Source organism: Taurulus bubalis, assembly GCF_910589615.1.
Source record: "Taurulus bubalis genome assembly, chromosome: 11".
Taxonomy (NCBI): Eukaryota; Metazoa; Chordata; class Actinopteri; order Perciformes; family Cottidae; genus Taurulus; species Taurulus bubalis.
The window spans coordinates 18802127-18824927 of NC_136599.1; the positions used below are offsets into that span (position 1 = coordinate 18802127).

The 22801-nt window shown below is 41.2% G+C and overlaps 4 protein-coding genes across 5 annotated transcripts in view; 2 read left to right on the top strand and 2 right to left on the bottom strand.

Annotated features, from left to right (window-relative positions):
- Positions 1-2248: 2248 nt before the first annotated feature.
- LOC306743617 (vesicular inhibitory amino acid transporter-like) lies at positions 2249-4848 on the top strand (the record flags this gene model as incomplete). The annotated part of the gene is made up of 2 exons (XM_079226150.1): positions 2249-2629; positions 3661-4848. 2 exons carry the CDS (start codon positions 2249-2251, stop codon positions 4846-4848), a joined length of 1569 nt encoding a protein of 522 aa, XP_079082276.1.
- A 1417-nt stretch (positions 4849-6265) lies between these two features.
- bpifcl (BPI fold containing family C, like) lies at positions 6266-12269 on the top strand. Its single transcript, XM_079226874.1, has 16 exons — positions 6266-6316; positions 6459-6569; positions 6741-6843; positions 6951-7082; positions 8796-8951; positions 9038-9101; positions 9243-9303; positions 9427-9518; positions 9781-9957; positions 10047-10106; positions 10842-11009; positions 11284-11351; positions 11458-11500; positions 11602-11662; positions 11815-11891; positions 12007-12269. The coding sequence occupies exons 2-16, from the start codon at positions 6470-6472 to the stop codon at positions 12064-12066; spliced, it is 1422 nt and encodes a 473-aa protein (XP_079083000.1). The 5' UTR covers positions 6266-6316; positions 6459-6469; the 3' UTR covers positions 12067-12269.
- Positions 12270-14728: 2459 nt separating this feature from the next.
- On the bottom strand, positions 14729-17721 carry LOC306743701 (PRELI domain containing protein 3B-like; the record flags this gene model as incomplete). 2 transcript variants are annotated; one of them, XM_079226249.1, is made up of 6 exons in its annotated part: positions 17653-17721; positions 16318-16486; positions 15763-15852; positions 15272-15342; positions 14947-15049; positions 14729-14845 (listed from the first exon to the last, which is right to left on the bottom strand). In XM_079226249.1, exons 1-6 carry the CDS (start codon positions 17682-17684, stop codon positions 14729-14731), a joined length of 582 nt encoding a protein of 193 aa, XP_079082375.1. In that variant the 5' UTR covers positions 17685-17721. The 2 variants fall into 2 exon arrangements, with proteins under 2 accessions (XP_079082375.1, XP_079082376.1); XM_079226250.1 differs by lacking the exon at positions 15763-15852.
- A 3211-nt stretch (positions 17722-20932) lies between these two features.
- Positions 20933-22801, bottom strand: part of LOC306743340 (piezo-type mechanosensitive ion channel component 2) — a gene marked incomplete at both ends in the record, with an annotated part of 29297 nt that continues 27428 nt past the window's right edge. The window contains 5 exons of the mRNA XM_079225844.1: positions 20933-21188; positions 21292-21517; positions 21672-21751; positions 22035-22151; positions 22489-22658. Of these exons, the coding sequence (XP_079081970.1) occupies positions 20933-21188; positions 21292-21517; positions 21672-21751; positions 22035-22151; positions 22489-22658 (849 nt within the window). The remainder of the gene's footprint in view (positions 21189-21291; positions 21518-21671; positions 21752-22034; positions 22152-22488; positions 22659-22801) is intronic.

The window sequence follows — 22801 nt, forward strand, 5'->3', positions numbered from 1 at the left end:
CTCTCGTCCATGTTGCGTTTTTTCTTCTTCTTGCAATGATGCACGTAAGATATTGTCTTGCATTTCTTAGTAGGCCTATACTTGTTTCTGGAAAATAAAATACACCTTTAATCAGCTTTAAAAAAATAAATCTAAATGTGTTTGGTTTACATCTATCCTTCATCAAAAGAAATTTTGAATGTTTCGTTATCGAAGGGAAGACTTGATTTTCAGCCTTCGCCACAGCGGGATACATTTCTGTAGCAGGCTGCAAAAATGTGATGACACTTTTGCTCAGCCGTGTCACAGCAGATTATGGAGGCAAAAACGAGGTGCTGCGTATACCCGGGGATTAGAGGTGAGGCGGAGGAGAAAGAACTCTACCCTGACATTTATTTTCCAATGTGCAGATCTCAATTAAATGTAGACCATAATAGACAATAATTAATATAGATATTATATTCAGTTTGTGTTGTGTTAAATGGGCAGACTCTTTTATTTATTTAATTCTGTGTGAAAGAAAAACGTCTGAGGAGGAGTTTGACCCGTTTTCCTCTTGCGTTGTTGAAGGAGCTGTCCGTGGTGCTGCCGGGGCTCCGCAGCAGGCCAGCTGCAGCATATCATCATATCAGCAACGAGTTGCATCCCTTCACAGCCTGCTGAGCATGCTCATCTGGAATCAGGCTGTTAAATGAGTTGGAAATGTAAAATCTGCACACGTATGCATTCATAACATGGAGATCTGAGAAGACAGTGGCACTCATTTAAATGTTTTTAATTTTTTGTTAGTTTTTTTTTTGTAAATAAGATTTGAATGTATAAGAACAAATAATTCAATATTATTGGGAAATTCATTCAAATATTGTCTGTGTATAATTTAAAAAAAGACGTAATTTTATCATTCCTTAAAAATGTGAGGCAACCCGTGCACATCAGGCCTTTTTATCTCCACATTGCAGGGAAATCCCATGAGATATACGACTCTCGGCTGTGTGTGTGTGTGTGTGTGTGTGTGTGTGTGTGTGTGTGTGTGTGTGTGTGTGTGTGTGTGTGTGCGTGTGTGTGTGTGTGTGTGTGTGTGTGTGTGTGTGAGGGCACGCTGTCTCAGATTAGGATTTGTTGCAGTCAGCGTGCTTTGTTTAACACATGTAAGATTGAACAGGTCAGGAAGAACAGTTCAAATGTTGTCTAACGAAAAAAACGAGATTACATTGTTGTACGAATATTCTATTGGCCCAAGGTTAATGTATATTTAATGTTAATTGTATTTGCTAGAAATTGTAGTTATCGCAAATACAACTGCAGATCAATGTAAAACAATATGTGTGTGTGTATATATATATATATATATATATATATATATATATATATATATATATATATATATATATATATATATATAAATATATATATATATATATATATATATATATATATATATATTCCATCCAATTGGCTCGAAAGTTTATAAGCATATCTAGCATGACGCTATTCCTTGATGGCATCGCCTGTCAACCTGTTGACAGAATGCAGCATGAAAGCAGGTAAAATGTTGATCTCTTCATTCGTGCATAATGTCACGAGCAACTCTGAATTACTGCCGCCTTTAAAATGACCTGACCGTTTTATCCTCGTGATCACTCTGTCGGTAAATTAACGCTTTCTCTCTCTCTCTCTCTCTCTCTCTCTCTCTCTTCCCCCCCCCCCCCCCCCCCCCCCCCCCCCCCCCCCCCCCCCCCCCCCCCCCCCCCCCCCTGTCATCCGTGACAGTTGTGCTGCGCGCGAGCCACACTGCTGGCACACTATGCGGACACGTGCACGCCCCTCTCTCCTCTCTTTCGGTGGTGCAGTCAGAGATTCCAGCGCCCGCGCTGTCACCAAAGGGACCCCCAACTGACAGACAAAAAAAAGAAAAAGAAAGGCTAAGTTGTCTTTTTTTAACGACACATGAGGACATATTTCCGTTTTTGTCTCTGTTTTGGGGCGTTTCCCACGTGAGGCAGATGCCACGGAGTGTTTTTTAGGGAGGAATATGGATGAGCAAGCCAAGAAAAGCGGCTGAGGATTTTTTAACAATTTGGGTGAAACGGGTTGCAGCCGTCAGAGGGCTGGGTAGCTTACTTTGCGACGACATCGAAGAGGCAACAGGCATGACTTTACAGTAGCAGTTTAACATCGGCGAACAAATCACCCTGCATGCGTCTGCCTCTCTTGTTTTGACTCGGTGACATCATTTTCAGTTGAAGAACGTTATTTTATCCGGATAAAGATGGCTCACCTAATACGACACAAGCTCACCAACAAGCTGACCAATGCGGCCCACACGGTGTCCAACAAATCCCAGGCCAAGGTCAGCGGCGTGTTCGCCCGACTGGGCTTCCAGGCCGCGACGGGGGAAGAGGGCGCGGGTTTCGCCGAGTGCGACGACTTGGACTATGACTACAGGCAAGGGATGCAAATGGATGTCCTCCAGGGAGAAGAGGAAGGGGGACACGTGGAGGGAGCGGGGGAGCTGGACGGGGACAGCCACTACCAGAGAGATGGCACCGTCCGAAGGCCCTCGTCCTTAAAGACGGGAGGCTCGCTGGATGAGGATAAGCCACAAATCACGACATGGGAAGCTGGCTGGAACGTCACCAATGCCATTCAGGTACATTGATTACTTTCATCTCTCATGGGTGCATGATAACGTGCTGCGTGGATCAGGCCTGCAGCTGGACCAAAAGTCACCTTGAACTGAAGACTTTCATTTTGTACGATTTATATTTTAATATGCTATGGGGATGCACATTATTTCACACAATCCAAGATAATATAATATACAATATGTTCAATATTGTCGAATACTTTATATTGAGCTTTAAATGTATTAATATGTGCAATTTTATAAAATCATAATTACTGCAGGCGTTAATTTAACGTGTCATTGTTGGTTTGAGGGTGAATTCATTGCAGCCAACGGGTGTTAACATGTATATACAAAGCTTTTTATCAGTGGAGTTGCAGGCAGGGCCTGTACGGCTTTGATAGCCCTGAGGCTGAATGGAGCCCACGTGCTTATCAGCGTCTCCATCTAATTTAAATTGTAACCAAATTCGTTTTAAATTTCGTTTTAAAATGGTATGTTTAATGCCTTAGTTCGATTTCGCCGACATTCGCAAAACGAAAGGCCTGTTTTTCAAGGGCGAGGCGACTGATAAAATAACTGTGAGGCAGACACTGGAAATGAATCAGCTGTGATGTAAATGTCTGCGTTGCATTGCTTTCCTAATGCGCAATATATATATATATATATATATATATATATATATATATATATATATATATATATATATATATATATATATATATATATATAGAGAGAGAGAGAGAGAGAGAGAGAGAGAGAGAGAAATACATTTACTTGATATATATTTATATATACATTTATTTGATATATACACGTATATCTATTTATATTGCCTATATACAAATTGCATACATATATAAATATATATATATATAAACATATATATACGTGTGTATGTATTTGTATATCTGTATTTATCTGTATATATTATATACAGTTATTATGTAAGATGTGAGCTGTGTGAGCCAGTCATTGCATGCCTGAGCAGTTCGGCCTGTCACTGCGATGTGGGCCTCGTCCATTACCATTAAACTGCGCTTCTCTGTCCGCAGGGCATGTTCGTCCTCGGCCTGCCTTACGCCATCCTCCACGGTGGCTACCTCGGTCTCTTCCTCATTATCTTCGCGGCCGTGGTGTGCTGCTACACCGGAAAAACCCTCATCGCGTGTCTGTACGAGGAGAACGAGGACGGCGTAAAAGTGCGCGTGAGGGACTCCTACGTCGACATCGCCAATGCCTGCTGCGCGCCCCGCTTCCCGACGCTGGGCGGGCACATTGTGAACGTGGCCCAGATCATCGAGCTGGTCATGACCTGCATCCTTTACGTCGTGGTCAGCGGAAACTTGATGGTCAACAGTTTCCCGGGGTTCCCGGTATCCCAGAAGGCGTGGTCTGTAGTGGCCACGATCGCGCTCCTGCCATGCGCGTTCCTGAAGAACCTCAAGGCCGTGTCCAAGTTCAGCTTGCTCTGCACCATGGCGCACTTCGTCATCAACGTCCTCGTGATTGCCTACTGCCTCTCCAGGGCTCGCGACTGGGCCTGGGACAAAGTCAAGTTTTATATCGACGTGAAGAAGTTCCCCATTTCAATTGGCATCATCGTGTTCAGCTACACCTCCCAGATCTTCCTCCCCTCCCTGGAGGGGAACATGCAGAAGCCCAGCGAGTTCCACTGCATGATGGAGTGGACTCACATCGCAGCCTGCGTCCTCAAGGGCCTCTTTGCTCTGGTGGCCTACTTGACTTGGGCAGACGCCACCAAAGAGGTCATCACAGATAACCTGCCTTCGACCATCCGGGCTGTGGTGAACCTCTTCCTCGTCTCCAAGGCGCTGTTATCTTACCCGCTGCCGTTCTTTGCTGCAGTTGAGGTTCTGGAGAAATCCTATTTCCAGGATGGTGGGAGAACCATCTTCCCTGACTGCTACGGCCCTACCGGGCAGTTGAAATCCTGGGGTCTGGGACTTCGAATTGGCCTGGTAGTCTTCACCTTGCTCATGGCCGTCTTTGTCCCCCATTTCGCCCTCCTCATGGGTTTAACTGGGAGCCTCACCGGCGCTGGCCTGTGCTTCCTCCTGCCAAGCCTCTTCCACCTCAAGCTCCAGTGGAGGAATCTCCTGTGGCACCACGTCTTCTTCGATGTTGCCATTTTCGTTATTGGGGGCATATGCGCCATATCTGGTTTCATTCACTCGGTTGAAGGACTCATAGAGGCGTACAGGTACAATATCCACGACTGAGAGCTTCAGAGATGACCTTTACTGAATGGTGATGTGCTAAAAGGCCACACTCTGGCAAGTTGTCAAGAAGGCCGTATCAAAACATCATATGTTAACCACTTGACAAAGAAGCTCATGAGGATGATTATTTATGTGAAATGTACATCTTTTTTTATTTTGCCTTCGTGATAATGTGCAATAATAAACTCTTCAATCATAGTGTTAAGTATTCTACTCATTCCAGAAAATGTGTTTTATTGACTGGACAGAGGAATACAACCTCCGCATGAAAGGGGGGAATAAATATGCGGGCATTGATTAACAAGCCTGTCCAGGTACCAGTCTTCATGCAAAGTTGTCAAAGATCCAGTGAAAATGTCTATCATGGGTCTTACTGTGTATACGTGTTTATAACTGGGGAATGAAATATGTGAAAAACAATGGAGTGAATATGTAATTATTGGTTTTTGAGCTGGTAGATATATCATTAATCCCACTTCAGAGAAAATATCAATGCACCCATCAGATCACATGGGGCTCTGTGGATTATAATAAACCATAAAAAAAACGTATGTGTAGTTGTTTAAACAATTTTATTTCAGTTGGCTTTCGTTTCGGTGTTTTATTTTCCATCTTATGCCTATAGTAGTCTTTGTTGGCTCATTGGTTTTCTTGATGTTTCAAGTGTCATTCTGGATGAAGTGAATTCAAAGTGCAAGCAAGTGGGTCCTAACTGTGTTATATGAAACATGTCTGTCTGATAGTATTCTCTTCCTATTGAACTTGTTAATTGTGATTTAATGGAACTAACCATGGTGTGTGAGACAAAGAGTATTTGTGGAATTAAGAGATAAATAAATCTAATATTTTATGGCTGGTGATTCTAATGATTCCTTGAAATGGAGCCAGAGGTGACTGAGAGGCCTTGATGAAGATTTTACTTTCTCTTTCTGCTGTGCTGCATGGACTCGCTTTAACTTACTCTTAAAATGTTAATTAAGATTATCTTTCTTAAAACAACAATATGAGCATTCAAAACCAAGGCTTTTGGTTCAAATGGCATGCAGCTATACCTTGTCCTATCTAAATGATTATTGACAGGAGACAGAGGCCTCCAAAAATATATCAGACTGTGAAAACGTGCACTGTTGATTATCAACAATATATAACTAGACAGAACACAATGAAACAATAGTACCCTGTCACGCACACACACACACACACACACACACACACACACACACACACACACACACACACACACATGCACACACACGTGTGTACATATACACACACACACACAAACACACACACACACACACACACACACACACACACACCTACATCTTTAGCTATTATCAGATGTCAGTAAGTTTCACTTCTCTGAAACAGGAAGTGAAAGCTGCTGAGGAGTCAAAGGCAGAGACTGAGTGAGGACGCTTGTTCGAGAGCTGACTTTCAACTTGACGAAAACACTACATTCATTAAGGTATGTGCTACATAATATCACCACCACAGTATAATGAGAAGTAAATGTTTGATTTTAGACTGCATTTTAAATATCTTTAAATGTGGTTCTTTATATCACATATTTCTATCTGTATCAAGTATTTGGAACTTTGCGCCACAAGGGACCAGGAAAATGCTGCCAGCGGTGATAGTAGTGCTCATGCTCATCTCCTTTACCTGTGGAGAAAATCCTGCAATACAAGTCATCTTGACTAATAAAGGACTTCAGTATGGTAAGTCGATGCAAGATGTTTTTTTCACTCAGTTACGTTTATTCAAACACAAAATAGTTGTTTTTTGGGGTGTTAAATTGCTGTGCAGCTACATTAGTATTCTCATAAATAACCAGACAAAATGCTTGCATTCAACACTAGTAAAACTGTGCACATTACTGTTCGTTCCAGGAAAGCATGTAGGGGCAGGATGGGTTCAGGACAGGTTGGATCTTGTCACTTTCCCTGACATCAGTGGTAAAATCCTGGGCAGCATATACTACACAGTCTCCGGGTAAGATTACATTTAACATTCTTGAATAATATATTTCATTAGACATTTTCACATTACTCAGATCCGTGTCCTCACCACTGTCTTTGCTCTCCCTGTGTGCGCTATAGAGTCACCATTACAAAGTGTGACTTTCCAGAGCCGTCGATTGAGTTCTATCCGAACATCACAGGATTTAAGTCGTCCACCTCCGGCCTCAGTGTTGCAGTAACCGGCAAGTGGATGACACACTTCGGCCTTATGTGAGTTTTGCTGTTCACTCGAGGTTGGTTCTCAGGTTTTCTTTTTGGGCAAAAGACACATCTACAGAGCTCCTGAGGTAATCTGATTATCCTCTTTACCACAATATAAAAGCTTCAGTTGGAAATTTTGAAAGAGAAATGTACTTCAAGCCTAAAAGAGGAAGTGATATTCAAATTAAAATGTAACCTTTGTTAGGTCATGTGAGGACAACTAAGAGGAAGCATCTCCTCGAAGGTATCATATCTCCAGTGCCGTTTTGTTTCAACGCCTGTACTCTTATGACACATCGTCCTCACTTTTTAAAATTAAACTGTTCATAATGAATTTAATGAACAGTTTAATAGTTGGCCTTTAAGTCACAAAACCGTACTTTTTAACATTTCGTTTTTTTACATTTTACTTAAAGTTAATTAAAACACTACCTTGGATCAAATGGTGCCAGTTAGATTATAATATGTGATGTTTGTGCAGCAGGGCCGTAGAAGGAAAATGAGAGGGGACCAACAACGCCACCTGGGAATTAAGCCCCAGGAAATAGAATCTTAAGATATTGTTTTGAGAATTTATAAAGGCACACAGATTTGTTACTGATATGAGACAGACTTGTTTTGTAAAAATAAACCAACAGTTTTATTTAAGGAATACAAAATAATAAAATGTGCAGGGACGGGGAGGAAATTAGAATAATGGAGTGAAAATGACTGGAATCAAGGAATTAAAAAATTATCCTGTATTGCAGGTTAAGATTTTTTTTTTAAAGGCCATACTAAACTCTAAAACTACATCCCAATCTTTAATATTCTGAAATGTCCTATCCAACATAAACTAAACTAAACGGTGGGATTTAAGTTGAGGCCACTAATATAAAAAAGAAATAAAGACAAAAAACAAACCCAGTTGTTTTAACAATGTAAATTAAACAAAACGTCAAGGCAAAACAGAAGCAGGTGAACCAAATGAAAAACAGGGAACAACAGGGCTCACCAAGCTGCAGAACAATTTCATGTTGTGACTTACCACCTCATAAATGGGGTATTACTCAACGCTCAAAGGCAGGCCAACAGGCCACAAATAATGTCCAACCAACAGTCCAGAGTTAAAGTAGGCGGCTGTACTTCATAAAGGTTGGCGTGCTAGCTGGTCCCATTAACCTGTGACAACTGGAGTTGGCCGGGGGAGGAGCCAGCTGAGGGCTGTGATCACATCACTACACGCTGCCTTCGCTGCTTAATTCCCTCCAAAAAGGTCATGTGACAAGTATACGTGCGCATCTGAGAAACTGGCATACAGATCCAAAAGGGAAAAACTGTTATTTGGGTGACTTCCTGTTCTTTCACCCAGTACCATGAGGCCACTTTGGTTATCGGTTTATGTGGAATATGAAAGTTAGAGCTAACAGGGGTTATTAATAACATGGAGTTTATATATCAAATTATATATTTAGAAATGGTCCAGTCTGGACTGTGCCCATTGTTTATAAGGATTGTAATGTGACTTTTGTTTTTTTTCTAACTCTAATATTTGCTCACTAAGGCTTGGGATGTTAGCAAGCTGTAAGCCAGCAATAGCAAATCACTATTTAGAAACAATGCAGAAGAGAAACAGAACTTTTACTTTCATAATGCCTTTCAACCAGGTGTTATTTCAAATGCTTTGGATATGTGTATTGTATGAATAAATGTTCAACACCACATGCACTGACTGTGTTTCAGACATGACAGGGGATCATTCGACATGGCGATATTGAATATGGATGTGACCTCTGTAGTGGAGCTGGGGAAAGGTGCTGACGGGCATCTGTCTGTCGCCAGTGTCCACTGTGAAGCTCAGATTGGAAATATGGACATACAATTTCACGGTGGAGCAAGGTACAGTAAATCACAGGCACAGGGAGAGAAAAAGGGAAAATAACAAATACTGATGTCTGGAGCCCTGCATTTCCTTTTGTCAATAGTTGGATCTTCCAGCCTCTTGTGGGGCATTTCAAGGGGCGTATCAAGGGTGAAATAGAGGGCGCAGTGAGTGTTATCTTTGTCACATTTATCATAGAGGCTCTGTCTGTGCTGTATGATCGTCAGACGATGCTCAGGTGAAACATGTTGTACAGACTTTCAGTGATGAGCATTGCAGGATATTTGCCTTGTTTCTTTCCTCCATAGATCTGCCCTTATGTGGAGGAGTCCATTGTGAACTTAGAGTACCACCTACAGGCCATGAGAGGTATTGCAGCAGGCCGCATCCTCAAAAAGACCCTTGAAGAATGTTCATGTTGATACTAGTTACATATGCAATAATGTATATCTATGAATAAATAATTCAATCTATGGTTTCTACTCTTATCAGTTTCCCTGGCTGTGGATGAAAACTTTACTTTTGACCTCCCTCTCACCGGCATACCCATCATTAATACTTCAAGTATTAATCTAGGTCTTAAGGTAAGGATGCACACACTCTACAATCTATTTTCATATTGTGGAGGACCTCTGACTTTTGACCGCATCATTTCAGGCAGATCTTTAAAAAAAAGAAGAAGTATAAACACAGAACTATCGGTATACCGTATACATGTATGTCCAGGTTATGTCCTTTGTACCTATGACAATCATTTATTATGAGGGCTATAGTGCCAAGGCTTGTGAAACGACAACAAAGTGATCAATAGCTGTAATTGATCATTTGCAACTCTTTATCTTAAAGGGAGAGTTCTACAACACCCAAAACCATACAGACCCTCCCTTTAAGGCCCAGCCTTTCAGTGTGCCCGAGCAGCCGGGCTACATGCTGTCAGTGGGCCTGTCTGAGTTCACTCTGAACTCTGCCTCGTATGTGCTCTACTCAGCTGGCCTGCTTCAGGCCCTCATCACCGACAGCATGGTAAGAATGCCTGAAACACAATGGCAACACTATATCTTCCTGCCCTAATATGTGTCTACTGTTAAAGACATATTGTGTCGTCGTCTCAGATACCTCCATACCTCCAAGTGCACCTGAACACCAGCTGGATGGGGCCTTACATTCCTCAGGTAAGCGTATCTGAATTAGGATTACATTTGGCGTCCCTGAAGAGTTGTATTTACTCACTTTATAAATGGCTTCATGACAGCATGCACCAAGTGTCACAGATCGGAAGACAACGGCTAGCAAATGACTATGGATGTGGAAAAAGTTGCCGTAATGCCAAAGCCACCAAGGACAATCAACACTATTGTCTTTATAAAAAAGCAATACTGCTTCTGAAATGTATTATCCCTTATCTTTGATGATGATGAACATGTTCCAGACATATTTACATACAATACAGACCATCACAGATACAATCACATAATATCAACAGAAACATGTTATACAGATATGGGTTCTTAGGGACATTTGTTTTACTTTTATTTTCTCAAACCAGTGGAAACACCAATGCACAACCATGGATTTCATCTCAATCACTAATTAACACATTTTTTTGTCACTACAGACAATTTAAACATTACTGCATGTTCTTTTTCACATTCTACATCACACTTGTATTCCTTTTTATCTTGACCTGAGTCACTGACTACTCACTCTTGTTTAACTGACATTAATTCCACACTAGTCTAGAATGAAGGACTTGAAAAAAACAGCACCATGACAAACAGGAGTGCATTACCTTCTGCATTGTCTGTAGCGTGTCTTGTATCTCTCCTTGCTTGAAATTATGCAGAGTTGAATATCAACCATCTCATAATCATTTACTCTTTACACATATTTTCTCTCTCTTGCTGCAGCTTCCCAAGATGTTTCCCGGACTTCTGATGGATCTGCTGATTTATGCCAGAGAAGTGCCAATGTTTTCCTTCCAGCCCGGTGTGGTGAAACTGGGTTTTCAGGTCGCTGTTAAGGCCTTTGCCATCCAACCAAATGGTACCCAGAGCCCGTTGTTCAAACTCAATGCTGTGAGTACTTACTCTTTATGTCAACAATGCATCAAAGTAGACCCATAGTGGATATTATATCAGTACATTCAGATCCATTCAAACTATTAGTTAATTGACAGGAAAATCATTTATTAAATAATACATTTATCAAATAACAATTCTACAAACAATTCTCAAATTGTTTTTTTTACGACATGTAACATACTAAACAATGAATGACTTACTAGGAAAAACAACTGATTCGTGATAAATAATCATTGTTGTTGCTGTAATTCAAACCTCTTTCTTTCAGGACTCCAAACTCAGCGGGAAAGTGTGGATTGCTGGTGGCAGTCTGAAGGGATCCGTGACACTGGATAAGTGAGCATCGCCATGTTTTAAAACACACCTGAGCCTGAGCTCACATGCTCAACCTATAGTATAGGCCTCATGCCATATCTTACTTTAATTTCTTACTTTCAAACAGCTTTACACTGACGCTGGCATCGAGTGAAGTGGGAACCTTTAAGGTACATGACGGCATCGCTCTAACACTATATGTTAGTCACAGGAAGCCCAATGTGTGGACAAACTACAGTAAATGAAACAACTCACACGTTTCTCTTTGTAGACTGATACTTTGGAACGCTTAATGAAGGCAGGAGTGATGTTAGCCGTAGGAAAACTGAACGGTGAGTCTGTCTCTGTGCTCCCAGCAAGCCTTTTCACATGTCAGTGCAGGGTAAACACATACACACTTAATAACATGATTAAGAGCAATGCAGAGAGAAACAATGCATGTTGTCCCTCAGAATTGTCCCTGACTTGAACCTTTCTGTTTCAGTGGAACTGGGCAAAGGTTTTGTTTTACCCAGAACAAGACACGCACAGCTGGTCAACACAGTCCTGGGGATGGAAGAGGTCAGTGTTAGCAAAAGATTACTCGTGAATGTTCGGTCAATGTTTGGCTTTTGGAGGATATTTTAATTCGGAGCAGCACTTGTTGGGCTGACCTTTTACTTTATTTTTTTAACAGGGATTCATAGCCATCTCTTCCGATGCGCAGGTGGTGCTAACAGACAGAGGCTTCAACTGACAAACAAACTGATGTGTTTAACTGTGAACAAACTGGATTTGTCGATATCTGACACATCACAATACAATAGTGTTTCCCGGGGGAAGCTATATCTGCCCAGTATAGTTTATGGACTGTAAATGATTAACCAGCCGTGTTGCAGTTCATCTTTATGAATGCCTGATTTGTTTTAAACAATAATGTATTAAAATTATGTTTTTAAAGTGCAATCTGGCATTGTCGTTCATATTGTAGATTGCTGTTTTTTTTTTTTTTACAGCATGCGGTGTGCCACTGTTCATACATTTAAACTGTATATATTCTAATGAATGTGCAAAATGAGGGAGACGGTTAGGATTCTACTTGACAGCAGAAGTCCTGCATGAGGACCTCATTTAATTTTAAAGACAATTGAACTTTAATACAAATGTTAAACCCCAGTAATATATTGATTTATTTGCAGTTAGCATTTAGTGGTATTGTTATAGAAACAAAAGAAACATGTATCATATTTCCCCAGTATCTCAATGACTGTCAGGAACCAATTATCTGCATGCTTTGACTGACGTCCAAGGCAACAATAAAGAAATGCTTCAGACCAATAGTAACAATTTAATTTAATTCATCTCTTTGTTCAGGGGAAGGGGTTGATTAAGGGGATTCACAGGTTTTTGGTTTGGGAAAATAAACCTCAAGAGTTCACACATTTAAAAAGAAAAAAAGGAACACCACCACCACCACCAGTCTCATGAAACAATGATATCTCTTTATTTTGAAACATTTCAGTGTGCACTCTTTAAATCCTCTTACATGTTCACATTCTTGGAATGTAACACTGCCAAAAATATAAATACAAGCTTATGTACAGCCACTGTTCTTAAAATGTTCACAGAATAAACATCACACTTCAGTCATGAAATGAGCCACTGTGAGGTTACCAGCTGGCTGATGGGTCAGATAAGACAGCTGACCCGACTTCAAACTGCTCGATCCTGAGCTGGACCTGATGAGTTAGATCATTACGAACAAGTATTTAAAAAGAAACTCCGATGAACTGGAAGAAGAAGAAAAAAACTGACCTATTATATACAGAGATCTACTGAACTGAGACAATGACAGTGGTGCAGGATGCCACCTGTGGAGCATCTTTGAAGACTTGTGATGCCGAGTTTAATTAACAGACATCTCCAAGTGGCTTTCATTGTACCACAAACCCCTGTAATGTAAAGTTAAATCTGTAGAGCTGTCCTAATTAAAATCCCAAAAGGAAAAATGCAGAAAAGGGGAGAACAAACAAGTGTTACAGAAATGTTGCCTTTGTCTTAACGAGGTCTCGATGAAGGGAAACTAAACTGAAAGTCAACCTGAGAATCTGATGTGGGATGAAGAAGGTAAATATAGTATAACATTAACAGTCTTTGTTAATGTTCACTGATACAAATATACTTTAAATAACATCTATAGACATTAAGAAAATGGACAGCAGATTTGTTCATGATCATAAATAAAATATGTTTTGGGGTATTAAATCAGCACAATTACTTCAATCTTGACATTTTCTGTTTGCACACTCAGTGATCCTGAACGCAACCCTGCAGAGCTCCTCCTACAACACTGCTGAACGCTCACAACACAATCTCACAGCCTCATTTAGCAACTCCGCCCTTTGAGGACTTCCTACCTATTTAAGTGCATTTCAGTACACATGCTGAAAATAAGTTAGACATTCAGAACGCCATTCAGAACATCTTATTCTGTAACAACCACACACACACCAGTGGAAGAGAAAGAAAGAAACAAAGTATTTTGTATGACCAGTACACCATGCTGGTAGATTTCCACCTGACGGCACAAGAGTGTCCGTTATACCAAGACTAGACAAGTACCACAAGTGTTACAGCACCATGGAAGTAACCCCATAAACGGGCCTTCCTGCCTGAACTCAGATCTGGCTGCAGCGCACAGCAAATCCATCTGTGAGAAAGTCCAGTTGGTGCAAAAGACCGCAGACTCATCTGGATCGTCAGCTTGCTTAGTAGCTGACCTCACATGAACTTGGAGAATAAAAAGCCCAGAGCTTCGATATCACAATAAATGATCGCTGAAGCAGTGTGTGACTTTAATACGGCACATGTACATTTGTGGCTTTTTACTTTGAGATCATTTGGTCAGTTCTGCTGTAGAAAGCAAGGTTGGCCAATTCAGGAAAAGTTAGAGAAAAGAGACTTAATTTCAGCTGTTAACAGTACTCGACTTGCTGATGGAATTTGGAAACAAGAAAGACGAGAACATTAGAAAGAGATGAAAAGGTCAAGATGAAGGGGGGGAAGACAGACAAGAACATTAATGAAATGTGAAGGCACTATGTGAATTAAAAAAGAAAGAACTTTAACATCACAAGACTAAGTCCTATGAGCTTCAAGTGCAGTCCAATTCAACCCTGTTTGGTTTTTAGTTTTTTTTACCGTCATCAGCTCAACACTCCCCGTCATTGCCCAAAGTGGCGAGTCTCAAACTCGTCTGCGCAGACTGCTGAGGCGGAACAAACGCACAGATACAAACGTACGTAGGACCAACGGATGGGGATGCGGTTATTAGGCTGTGCTGGCAGATTAGGTAAGGGGAAATGTCTGAGAGATCCATCGGTTCATGATGGCAGAGAAAGCAGTGGGACGGTCGGGGATCATTTGTCAGCGACTGCTGCCGCCATCGGAGCACGTAGAGTTCCACGAGCGGTCGCCGCCAACTCCTCGATTTCTGTGTTTAATCGTCTTATGACCCACTCCATTGCCTCCCGACCCTGAGACAGACAGAGGGAGAGTTTTACAAAACATAATGTGCAGTGACGGGCACGTTGCTATGAAGAGAGATAGGATGATAGGATTTAAACGGCAGCTTCACCTTGCCGGCGTTTGTAGAGATGGTCTTGGCCATGAGACCCTCGAGGTAGCTACTCAGACTGATGCCTTTCACACTGATCAGAGCCTCTTGTGTCAGCACCGTCCTGAGAACACAAGTACACAAATAGAAAAGGTCATAAATCAGTAAACACAAAGTTAAATCTCTGATAGTTTTTGAAGCCTTCAGCTTTCAATTAAAAACAGAAAACATATTTTTGCAATAAAACCTAAGCACACATAATAAGACAGAACTAGAAATAACATACATAAATAATGAAATCATGATAATAAATATCACGGGTGACATTTATAAAAGAGTCCTTTACTTTTCAGGATCCTGCGGATGTGGCTTGTACGTCAACTTCTCATCCACAGACACCATGTTAGTGAAGGAGATCTGGATGAACCGAACAAAGTAAAAGTTAGTCTCTCTCTCTCTCTCACTTACAATATTGACATCATCTCCAGGCATTTCAGTAAATTTTGATCAAAGAGACCGTTGTGGTTGCGAACACATTAAAACAGGAACAACACAGGTGCAGCTGATAACATGAACATTGAAATCCAGTGGACATTCTAAGAAAAACAAAATCAATTGGTTTTCTCAGAGATATGAAAGTTCCATTAGAAACAATGCTGCAAGTCTTCAGATATAATGAAGTGTTAACCGACAGTATTTCTCAACCAAAACAACCTCTTGTAAGCAATCAAATGATAAAGATGGGCCCATGCTGTTGTTTTCTGTCCCACTGACTCTCTTTGTGTCACTGTTCTTACAGAAAGTGTACGAATTAACAATGAGGACAGGACTACTTACATTTGTAGATTTCAGCTCAAAGCTCTTCTCTCTGGGGTCCACAACTGAATGTTCCTGAACATAAGTGCATGTTCTTGTTACCCCGATGAGCTGCAGGAAAAAGGACACAACCCAGGATTGGTTTAAAAAAAAAAAAAAAAGGAGTTCAGGATGAGTCGGGCACAAAACTCTTTGCCAACAAGTGGGATGTGAGGATTCTTTAAATAACGATGTTGAGCCCTTACGGTCTTACTATCTTACATAATAATAATAATAATAATAATAATAATAATAATAATAATGTACTCTATTGTTGTGTGTATCTTTCCTCTACTCGTGTATTTTAACTATCAAGTCATGCGTTTAATTTCTTTAGCTTGAGAGTGACCGGTCCAGCATTTAAATCTGGGCAGACGGTTTATATACAGCTGGCAGACTGAGGAGGTCAAACCATAAACGCCACCGTGATTATATTATGTTATTAAGATCAGGCCAGGCGAAGTTAATCTCGTAAAAGCCTATTATCAGATCAAAAGAAAGCAGCAGCTTAAACGTTTCTCTCATCGTCTAACTTACAGACTTGGCCATGGCGGGAAGCCCCCACTCTGTGCTGAGCAGCCTGGTGCTGTGTAACCGGCCCTCTTTGTCCACGCTTCTGTCCAGAACATCCACACCAAACACACCGGGGTTCATGGGGTTGGGGTACTTCTGCATTGCCGCCTTGGTCACCGTCTCCCACGGATGGCTGTCAAAACCAATATTAACATTTAGCAAGTTCTGGAAGGTCATTTAAACACTTTGGAAAAAGGACTGCAGGTTGTCAATGTTAGCTAACTCTGGAATATTTACATGATAATGCAGTAATAATATATACTACATGTACACACACAAACAAACACATCAATAAGAACAAAATTGCATTGCTTTGGGTGACATCGCAAGACTCCAGCTGCCTTGCAAGATAAAGGTGACTGAATAAGATTGAAATTAAGAACTTTAAAATATGTCAATTTTCACCACTTAACGCTTGTATGTTGGGCCAAAGCTGACAAACTTAATAGCTTTTAAGTTCATTCCTTATGCACAGGATTCACGAGTAAAGATGTGATTTTTATTTTCTAAAAAGATCCAAGTTCATATTGTCAATATTAAAGACTGGTGCAGAATTAAAATGGAGGAATCCCCTGGATATCCATGGTGACAGGAGGAACGCCCCCTCCACCCAGCACCGTGGATTTATCGAGAAACTTATGAAAAGGGACAAAAAGCCGATCCAACCATTGTTCCCCACCCACTACAGTCTGATGAGCTAAAACACACACAGACAACAGACGGGTTGTTTTCGTCGCAGGGTCCCGTAACCGTTTGACAGACAGATGGACCGTTATGCAACAACAATGTGATCCCGGTTCACCGGCAAATGTTGACCCCGTGAAGACACACGAGCACCGCAATCACTTCCTTTATCTTAATTATAGATATAATATCATCAGTTAACGTGTGGCTGAAACGTTTCAATGCGCGCCGACATGTGAAATGTGTCACTTTACGTGTGAAATGTCTCTTTACGGCATCTGATAACTAGTTAGCTGTAAAGCTAACAGCCGAATGCTAACGTTAACTAGCGTTAAAGCGGCACAAACAAGTGGAGATATTTAGTTATATTTGTCGGAACAACTTCAACCATAGAGGCGAATACTGCATTTATTGAACGCAATTACGGACATAAATGAGAAACGGTTGAGTAAGGTGACCTGAAGTTACAGTTACCCGTAAGTCACGTAACCGTGGACGCTAACTTACGAGCACCCTTAGCAGCTAACGAGGCTAGTGGCGTTGAGGAGAACCCGCAACCGCGTCTCACACACAACAGATACAAAAAGGCTTCATCACAGACAGAGAACTACTCACTTGAAAATGTGCTCTGAAGCCCAGATCTTCATCTTGCGAGGCTCTTGTCCGCCAGGGCTCGGGAGCCGGTGCCGGTGACAGCGTGACCGCGGTGAGGAAGCAAGGAGCCGAAGGAGACGACCTTAAAACGACGACATGCCCCCTGGCGGCTGAGACGGGAGCTGCACTCTGATCAATCCTTGTGTTATATATGTATTTATTTGATACAGTCAAGCTATGTGTGTCTGTTTGTGGGGTTTTTTTCATTTAAAAGAAATGTAATATTCCCCAACAAATCCTGCATGTGGAGAAATACATATCCTACTGTATAAACATTTGAATAATTTGATATTTCTCTGTGTATTTCATCATCTGATCTAGTTACTCGAACTGCACACCTTGCAATGTCTGGGTGTTTATTGGTGGATCTTTTAATCCATCATTAAAAAACGGTACATCCTATCTATACGTATGTTGCGATAATAAAAACTCAATACATTAGCGGTATTATGTATTAACCGAACTAACCAAAAGTAATTCCAAGTCTATCAAGGAAGCGCCTGAAAAAAAAAAGCGGGCACCATACTAGCAACAGACCCACAGAACATTATTATCATCAGTGAAATTATTTAATACATTTAGGACGCTAGTGTTACACGTCCAATTGTCCTATAAGTCATGTAATCTTATTTTACAACTAATTATATGTGGTTACTACCTGTCAATTTAATGTGTAAAGGTAACTTACTTCAATTACTGGCACCACATAATCTAAAGGTACATTTACAATCAACCAACTGTAAGAGATTTCATCAAGAAAGAAGAAAAACCAAGGGTGGTCGAGGTATTGTAGGGAGGCGGGACAAGTGACCGTCAGAGCTGTCAATCATGACCAAACACGGTTCTTATTGGGCGGGGGAAAAGACCAGCGTCTCTCAAATGTCGTCATCACGCACATACCCGACCTGTCCTTGAAGCCATAACACGAACAAGATGGTTGCGTACTGGAGACAGGCAGGCCTCAGGTACAAATATTCATATAATCTATATTATAAACGTTAGCTTTGTGCTCAGTGTTGACCTCGTTGCTGTAAATTATGATTTGTTCTTTTAACTGAATACTTTCGCAATATCCGTGTTGTTATTCTGTCTATTGAATCCTCAGAGGGCGACCTGGCACAGCTTTAGTTCACTGTTAGCTTCACTCGTGCGTTCAGACTGCGGCGCTTACGTTAGATGATAACCGTCCAAAACTGGACTCTTTCTGATAATGCATGGGCTACATTAGTACGTGTCATTATGGGCTCATGTGTGTGTTTCCACTGTCAGTATCGCGGGTCCTTTAGCACGCGGCTAACTAGCGCTTTCTCCCTGCAGCTACATCCGCTTCTCCGCTATCTGCGCTAGCGCGGTGCGGGCGGCGATGAAGCCGCAGTTCCAAGTCCCCGCTTTGAAGGCCGCGGAATCCAACCTGAAGGTCTTCAAACCCACCAAAAAATGTAAGTTGATCAAATGTTATAGGTTAGCAGCAGTGGAGAGAAACTCTGCTCCTATCGCCACATAAAGTCACCGTGGGCCGCCGACTGACGAGGATAGGCAGCTGTGACATTGAGTGTTCAAGTACAAGTGAAAGACGTGCAGCCTGACGTTATAAAATAATAATAATTAAATGCTGCATTTATATACAGTATCATCAGTGACCTTTCAGATTGCTGAATCGTTAATTTGAAACATGTAGGCTTACTTGTAACATTGTGCCTAATCAAGGTTATCCTTTCTAATGAATTAATACACTATTGAGTAGCTACATCTATAACAATGCGTTATCTTTTCAAGATGAGTTGCCTGGAAACATGCATGACATGTCTTTTTGTATGTAAAATCTTAATCTCCAAAGTAACAAATAATTAGACAAATGAAGATTTGGGTTGACTTAAACTTTTGACACGCAACAGTCTTCTGGTACATGTCAACCAAGACAACATTGGTCATTCAGTGTACTTGGGGTACAATTAAAATGACTATATACCATAACTATTCATACCTTAAACTGATACTCAACTGACTGGAAGTGTCTGCTCTGAACTCATTCTGTGCAAAGTTTAACTTGGAGTCTTTTAACTTCCTGTCATCAAATGCATTTTAGAAATTGAGAGTTCATTGTTTATTTTAAGTAGGCGAACCCTAAACCTGCACTCACTGATATGAATGATTCTCAAGTTCTGTTTGGGAAGCCAAATCATTTTCAAAATTATATTTTTAGTAATTTTTCTCTGTTTTTCCCTCCAGGATTTGAGGCTGTGATGTAGATAGTTGTACCTTGAGATGTGAGGTCCTTTCACTGTCCAGTCCTTCACACCGGGGAGAAGACCAAAAGATTGATGACATCAAGATGACCTGAATGAAATTACTGTACTTTCATTTGTAATTTAAAATTGTATTAAAGATGGCTATTGGAAATACTTGTTATGTCCTTGTATTCTTGTCTTCTGGTGAATCTAGTATTTACAGCACTGCAGAATGAGTCACTAATACATTTGTCTGTAACAATTTTTATTTTGGTATAAATCAGTACAGTAGTATACATCTGTCATGTACAGAAACCTGGTATTTACAGAGGCATGTGTGCTGATCCATGAGCATATCCATGGTTTGTTGAACTTTCATTGTTGCTGTAAGAGGTCAGGGAACAGGGTGTTGTGTGTACTGTACAGATTAGAAATCTGAATCCAAAATCATTAGAAATGCATGCATTGCCCAGTGGACTGGAAAACAAGTACTCTACAGCAAATAACAACTGGCAGGCACTTTATTTATCTTAATTGAAGTTCTAGTTTAGTGCCTTCTGAATTACTTTAATGTCATTGTTTGTATATTACAGTCAAATTATAGAACATGACTTGACAGGAATTGAATTGTCAGTAAACAAACTAACAGATGTCTGATAAGGGAATCCCACATTAATGACCTAAATAAAACTACAAGCAAACCAGGGAAAGTGTATTTGTTGGTATGCATACTTGTTATAGTATAAGATCCATGTTTGTATGTGTTGATCCTAAATCTTGCTCAATGGCACTTCAGCAGGGTTCTTCATTACAACTGGACCTTAAATCCCAAGTTCTCCCTGCAGCTCCATTTGCAACACATTCAATTTTAATTGCACTCATGTTGAAAAGAAAAATGAAATGACGCTTCTGTACCAAATGGCTTTTGCTCTAAAACATCCATTTTAAATTATGGGAGTTTCGTGTGAACACATCCACAGGTGGCATACTAACAGATGTTATTCCACCAAATCCTAGCTGTCCTTCTTTTCCCTGGTCATCTTGATCATTGTCTCCGGCGATCGGTAGAGGAAGATGAGTTTCTCAAAGAGTGTCTCCTCCAGCTCCATCTCTCCTGTCTCGCGGACCACAAAAATGTCTGTGCAGAGCTTCAGGACCCGGTCCACACACGGGAGATCCTCAAACATGATGGACCTGGAGATCCCGTTGAAGAACTCCCTGACGAACTTTCCGATGACCAGCACCACCGACATGTACAGGCCTACGATGCTGTGGTGTAGAGGAGAGGAGCAGAGAGAGTGGGCATGTTTGAATAAGTCTATGTGAGAGAGATACGAGCGCATAACGGCTGGAGAGAGGTCTTGATACCTACCCGTGACCAGCCAGAAAGCCCAGACTGGATGGGCTGACTTTGTCACTGAACACCACTATCTCGATACTGTGACACTTGTGGTTGGAAAAGGCGAGAACAGGGGAGCACTCCTCCACCACCCACCACTGGTCTGCCCCCTTCTCTGACCCTCTGTTGACCTGTTGAAGTTGGACTGACATGGGCCTGAAGAAAGACAGTGCCTGGAGGTCCGGCCGGTCCGAGGGCGCTGAGGGAAGACGTGCCAGGGTTAAAACTAACCTCATGTTTCAAACGAGAGATCAATGGATCATCACCTGATCTTTATCCAAGATGGATCCCTTTGAATAGTATCAGGACAATGCAGCTATTATTCACAGAAGAAAAAGTCTGTAGTAACTAACCTACTGTCATCCTGGTTGCCATTTTGGACTCTGGGCCTTTGGGACCCCTGAGAAACTTTGGTAGCAGAGAATTAATGATCCTGCAGGACAGAATAAGATGAAGAAAATAATTGGGTTGCAAAATGAGAAATAGTTGATAACATACAATATTTCAGCTCTTATACTGTCATGCTTATTTATTTATGTATTTTTTTGAGATTATTTAATTACAGCCATTACTAGCATGTTTAATCTCTAGTCAGTGAGCAAACTAAATTTCAACCCCAGAAGAAGGGAAGCAGTAACAGCACAACCAAGTACAAACCGACTGGTTGTGAGTGTGCGTGCGTGCGTGCGTGTGTGTGTGTGTTCAATGCGACTCACAAAGGTTTGCTGCTGTTGCCTTTCAGCATGTGGATTATCCCTTCCCTCAAGGCCTTGTCCTCAAACTTCACTGTGTGTTCTCCCACCGTCTCTGGATTCATTGATATGGACGCATTCCTGAGAAGGGACGGAGAGGAGCGTTAGGTAGCACGGGTACCAAAGTTTGTTCAGCCCTATGTGCATCTTTGCAAAAGCCAGCGAAATGATTTAAAAATGAAGTTACCGAACAGTTGAATGAAGAAATCTGGATAAAGAATTTAACATTTATAGGAAACTTAAACTTGACACATTTCTGGATCCCCAAGAAATGAATAGGCCATTATATAAACGGACAGTCATTTACCATTGTACCATGAACAAGCCTACTGGATCTGCATTATGTAACAACAACAACACACACACACACACACAGATCACAATACAAGCAGACACACACACACATACACACACTGACCGGAGCAGCGTCCATCGTAAGGTCATGTATGTATAAGAGGAGTTGCTGAGCTCCTGGATCATGGCCGCTCGACTAGCCGGGCTGATGCTCCACAGCAGACTGGCATCACTCTTGATCTTAGCAATAACAATATCGTCCACCACATATTTCATTATGAACTGCATAGCGGACTGGTAGAGAGAGAGAGAGAGAGAGAAAGAGAGAGAGAGAGAGGGGATAATTATATTAACATAGTTATTTAAATACATGTCACCATAGTGTTCTGAAATTAATTTAATCTTCATCTCTTTAATCATATGTATTGTATATTACC

Excerpts from the sequence above, each read along its gene's own strand:
- bpifcl (XM_079226874.1), top strand. The coding sequence starts at position 6,470 with ATGCTGCCAGCGGTGATAGTAGTGCTCATGCTCATCTCCTTTACCTGT. Across the intron at positions 11,010-11,283 it reads CGTTGTTCAAACTCAATGCT|GACTCCAAACTCAGCGGGAA; the intron begins GTGAGTACTTAC and ends TCTTTCTTTCAG. Across the intron at positions 11,501-11,601 it reads GTGAAGTGGGAACCTTTAAG|ACTGATACTTTGGAACGCTT; the intron begins GTACATGACGGC and ends TTCTCTTTGTAG.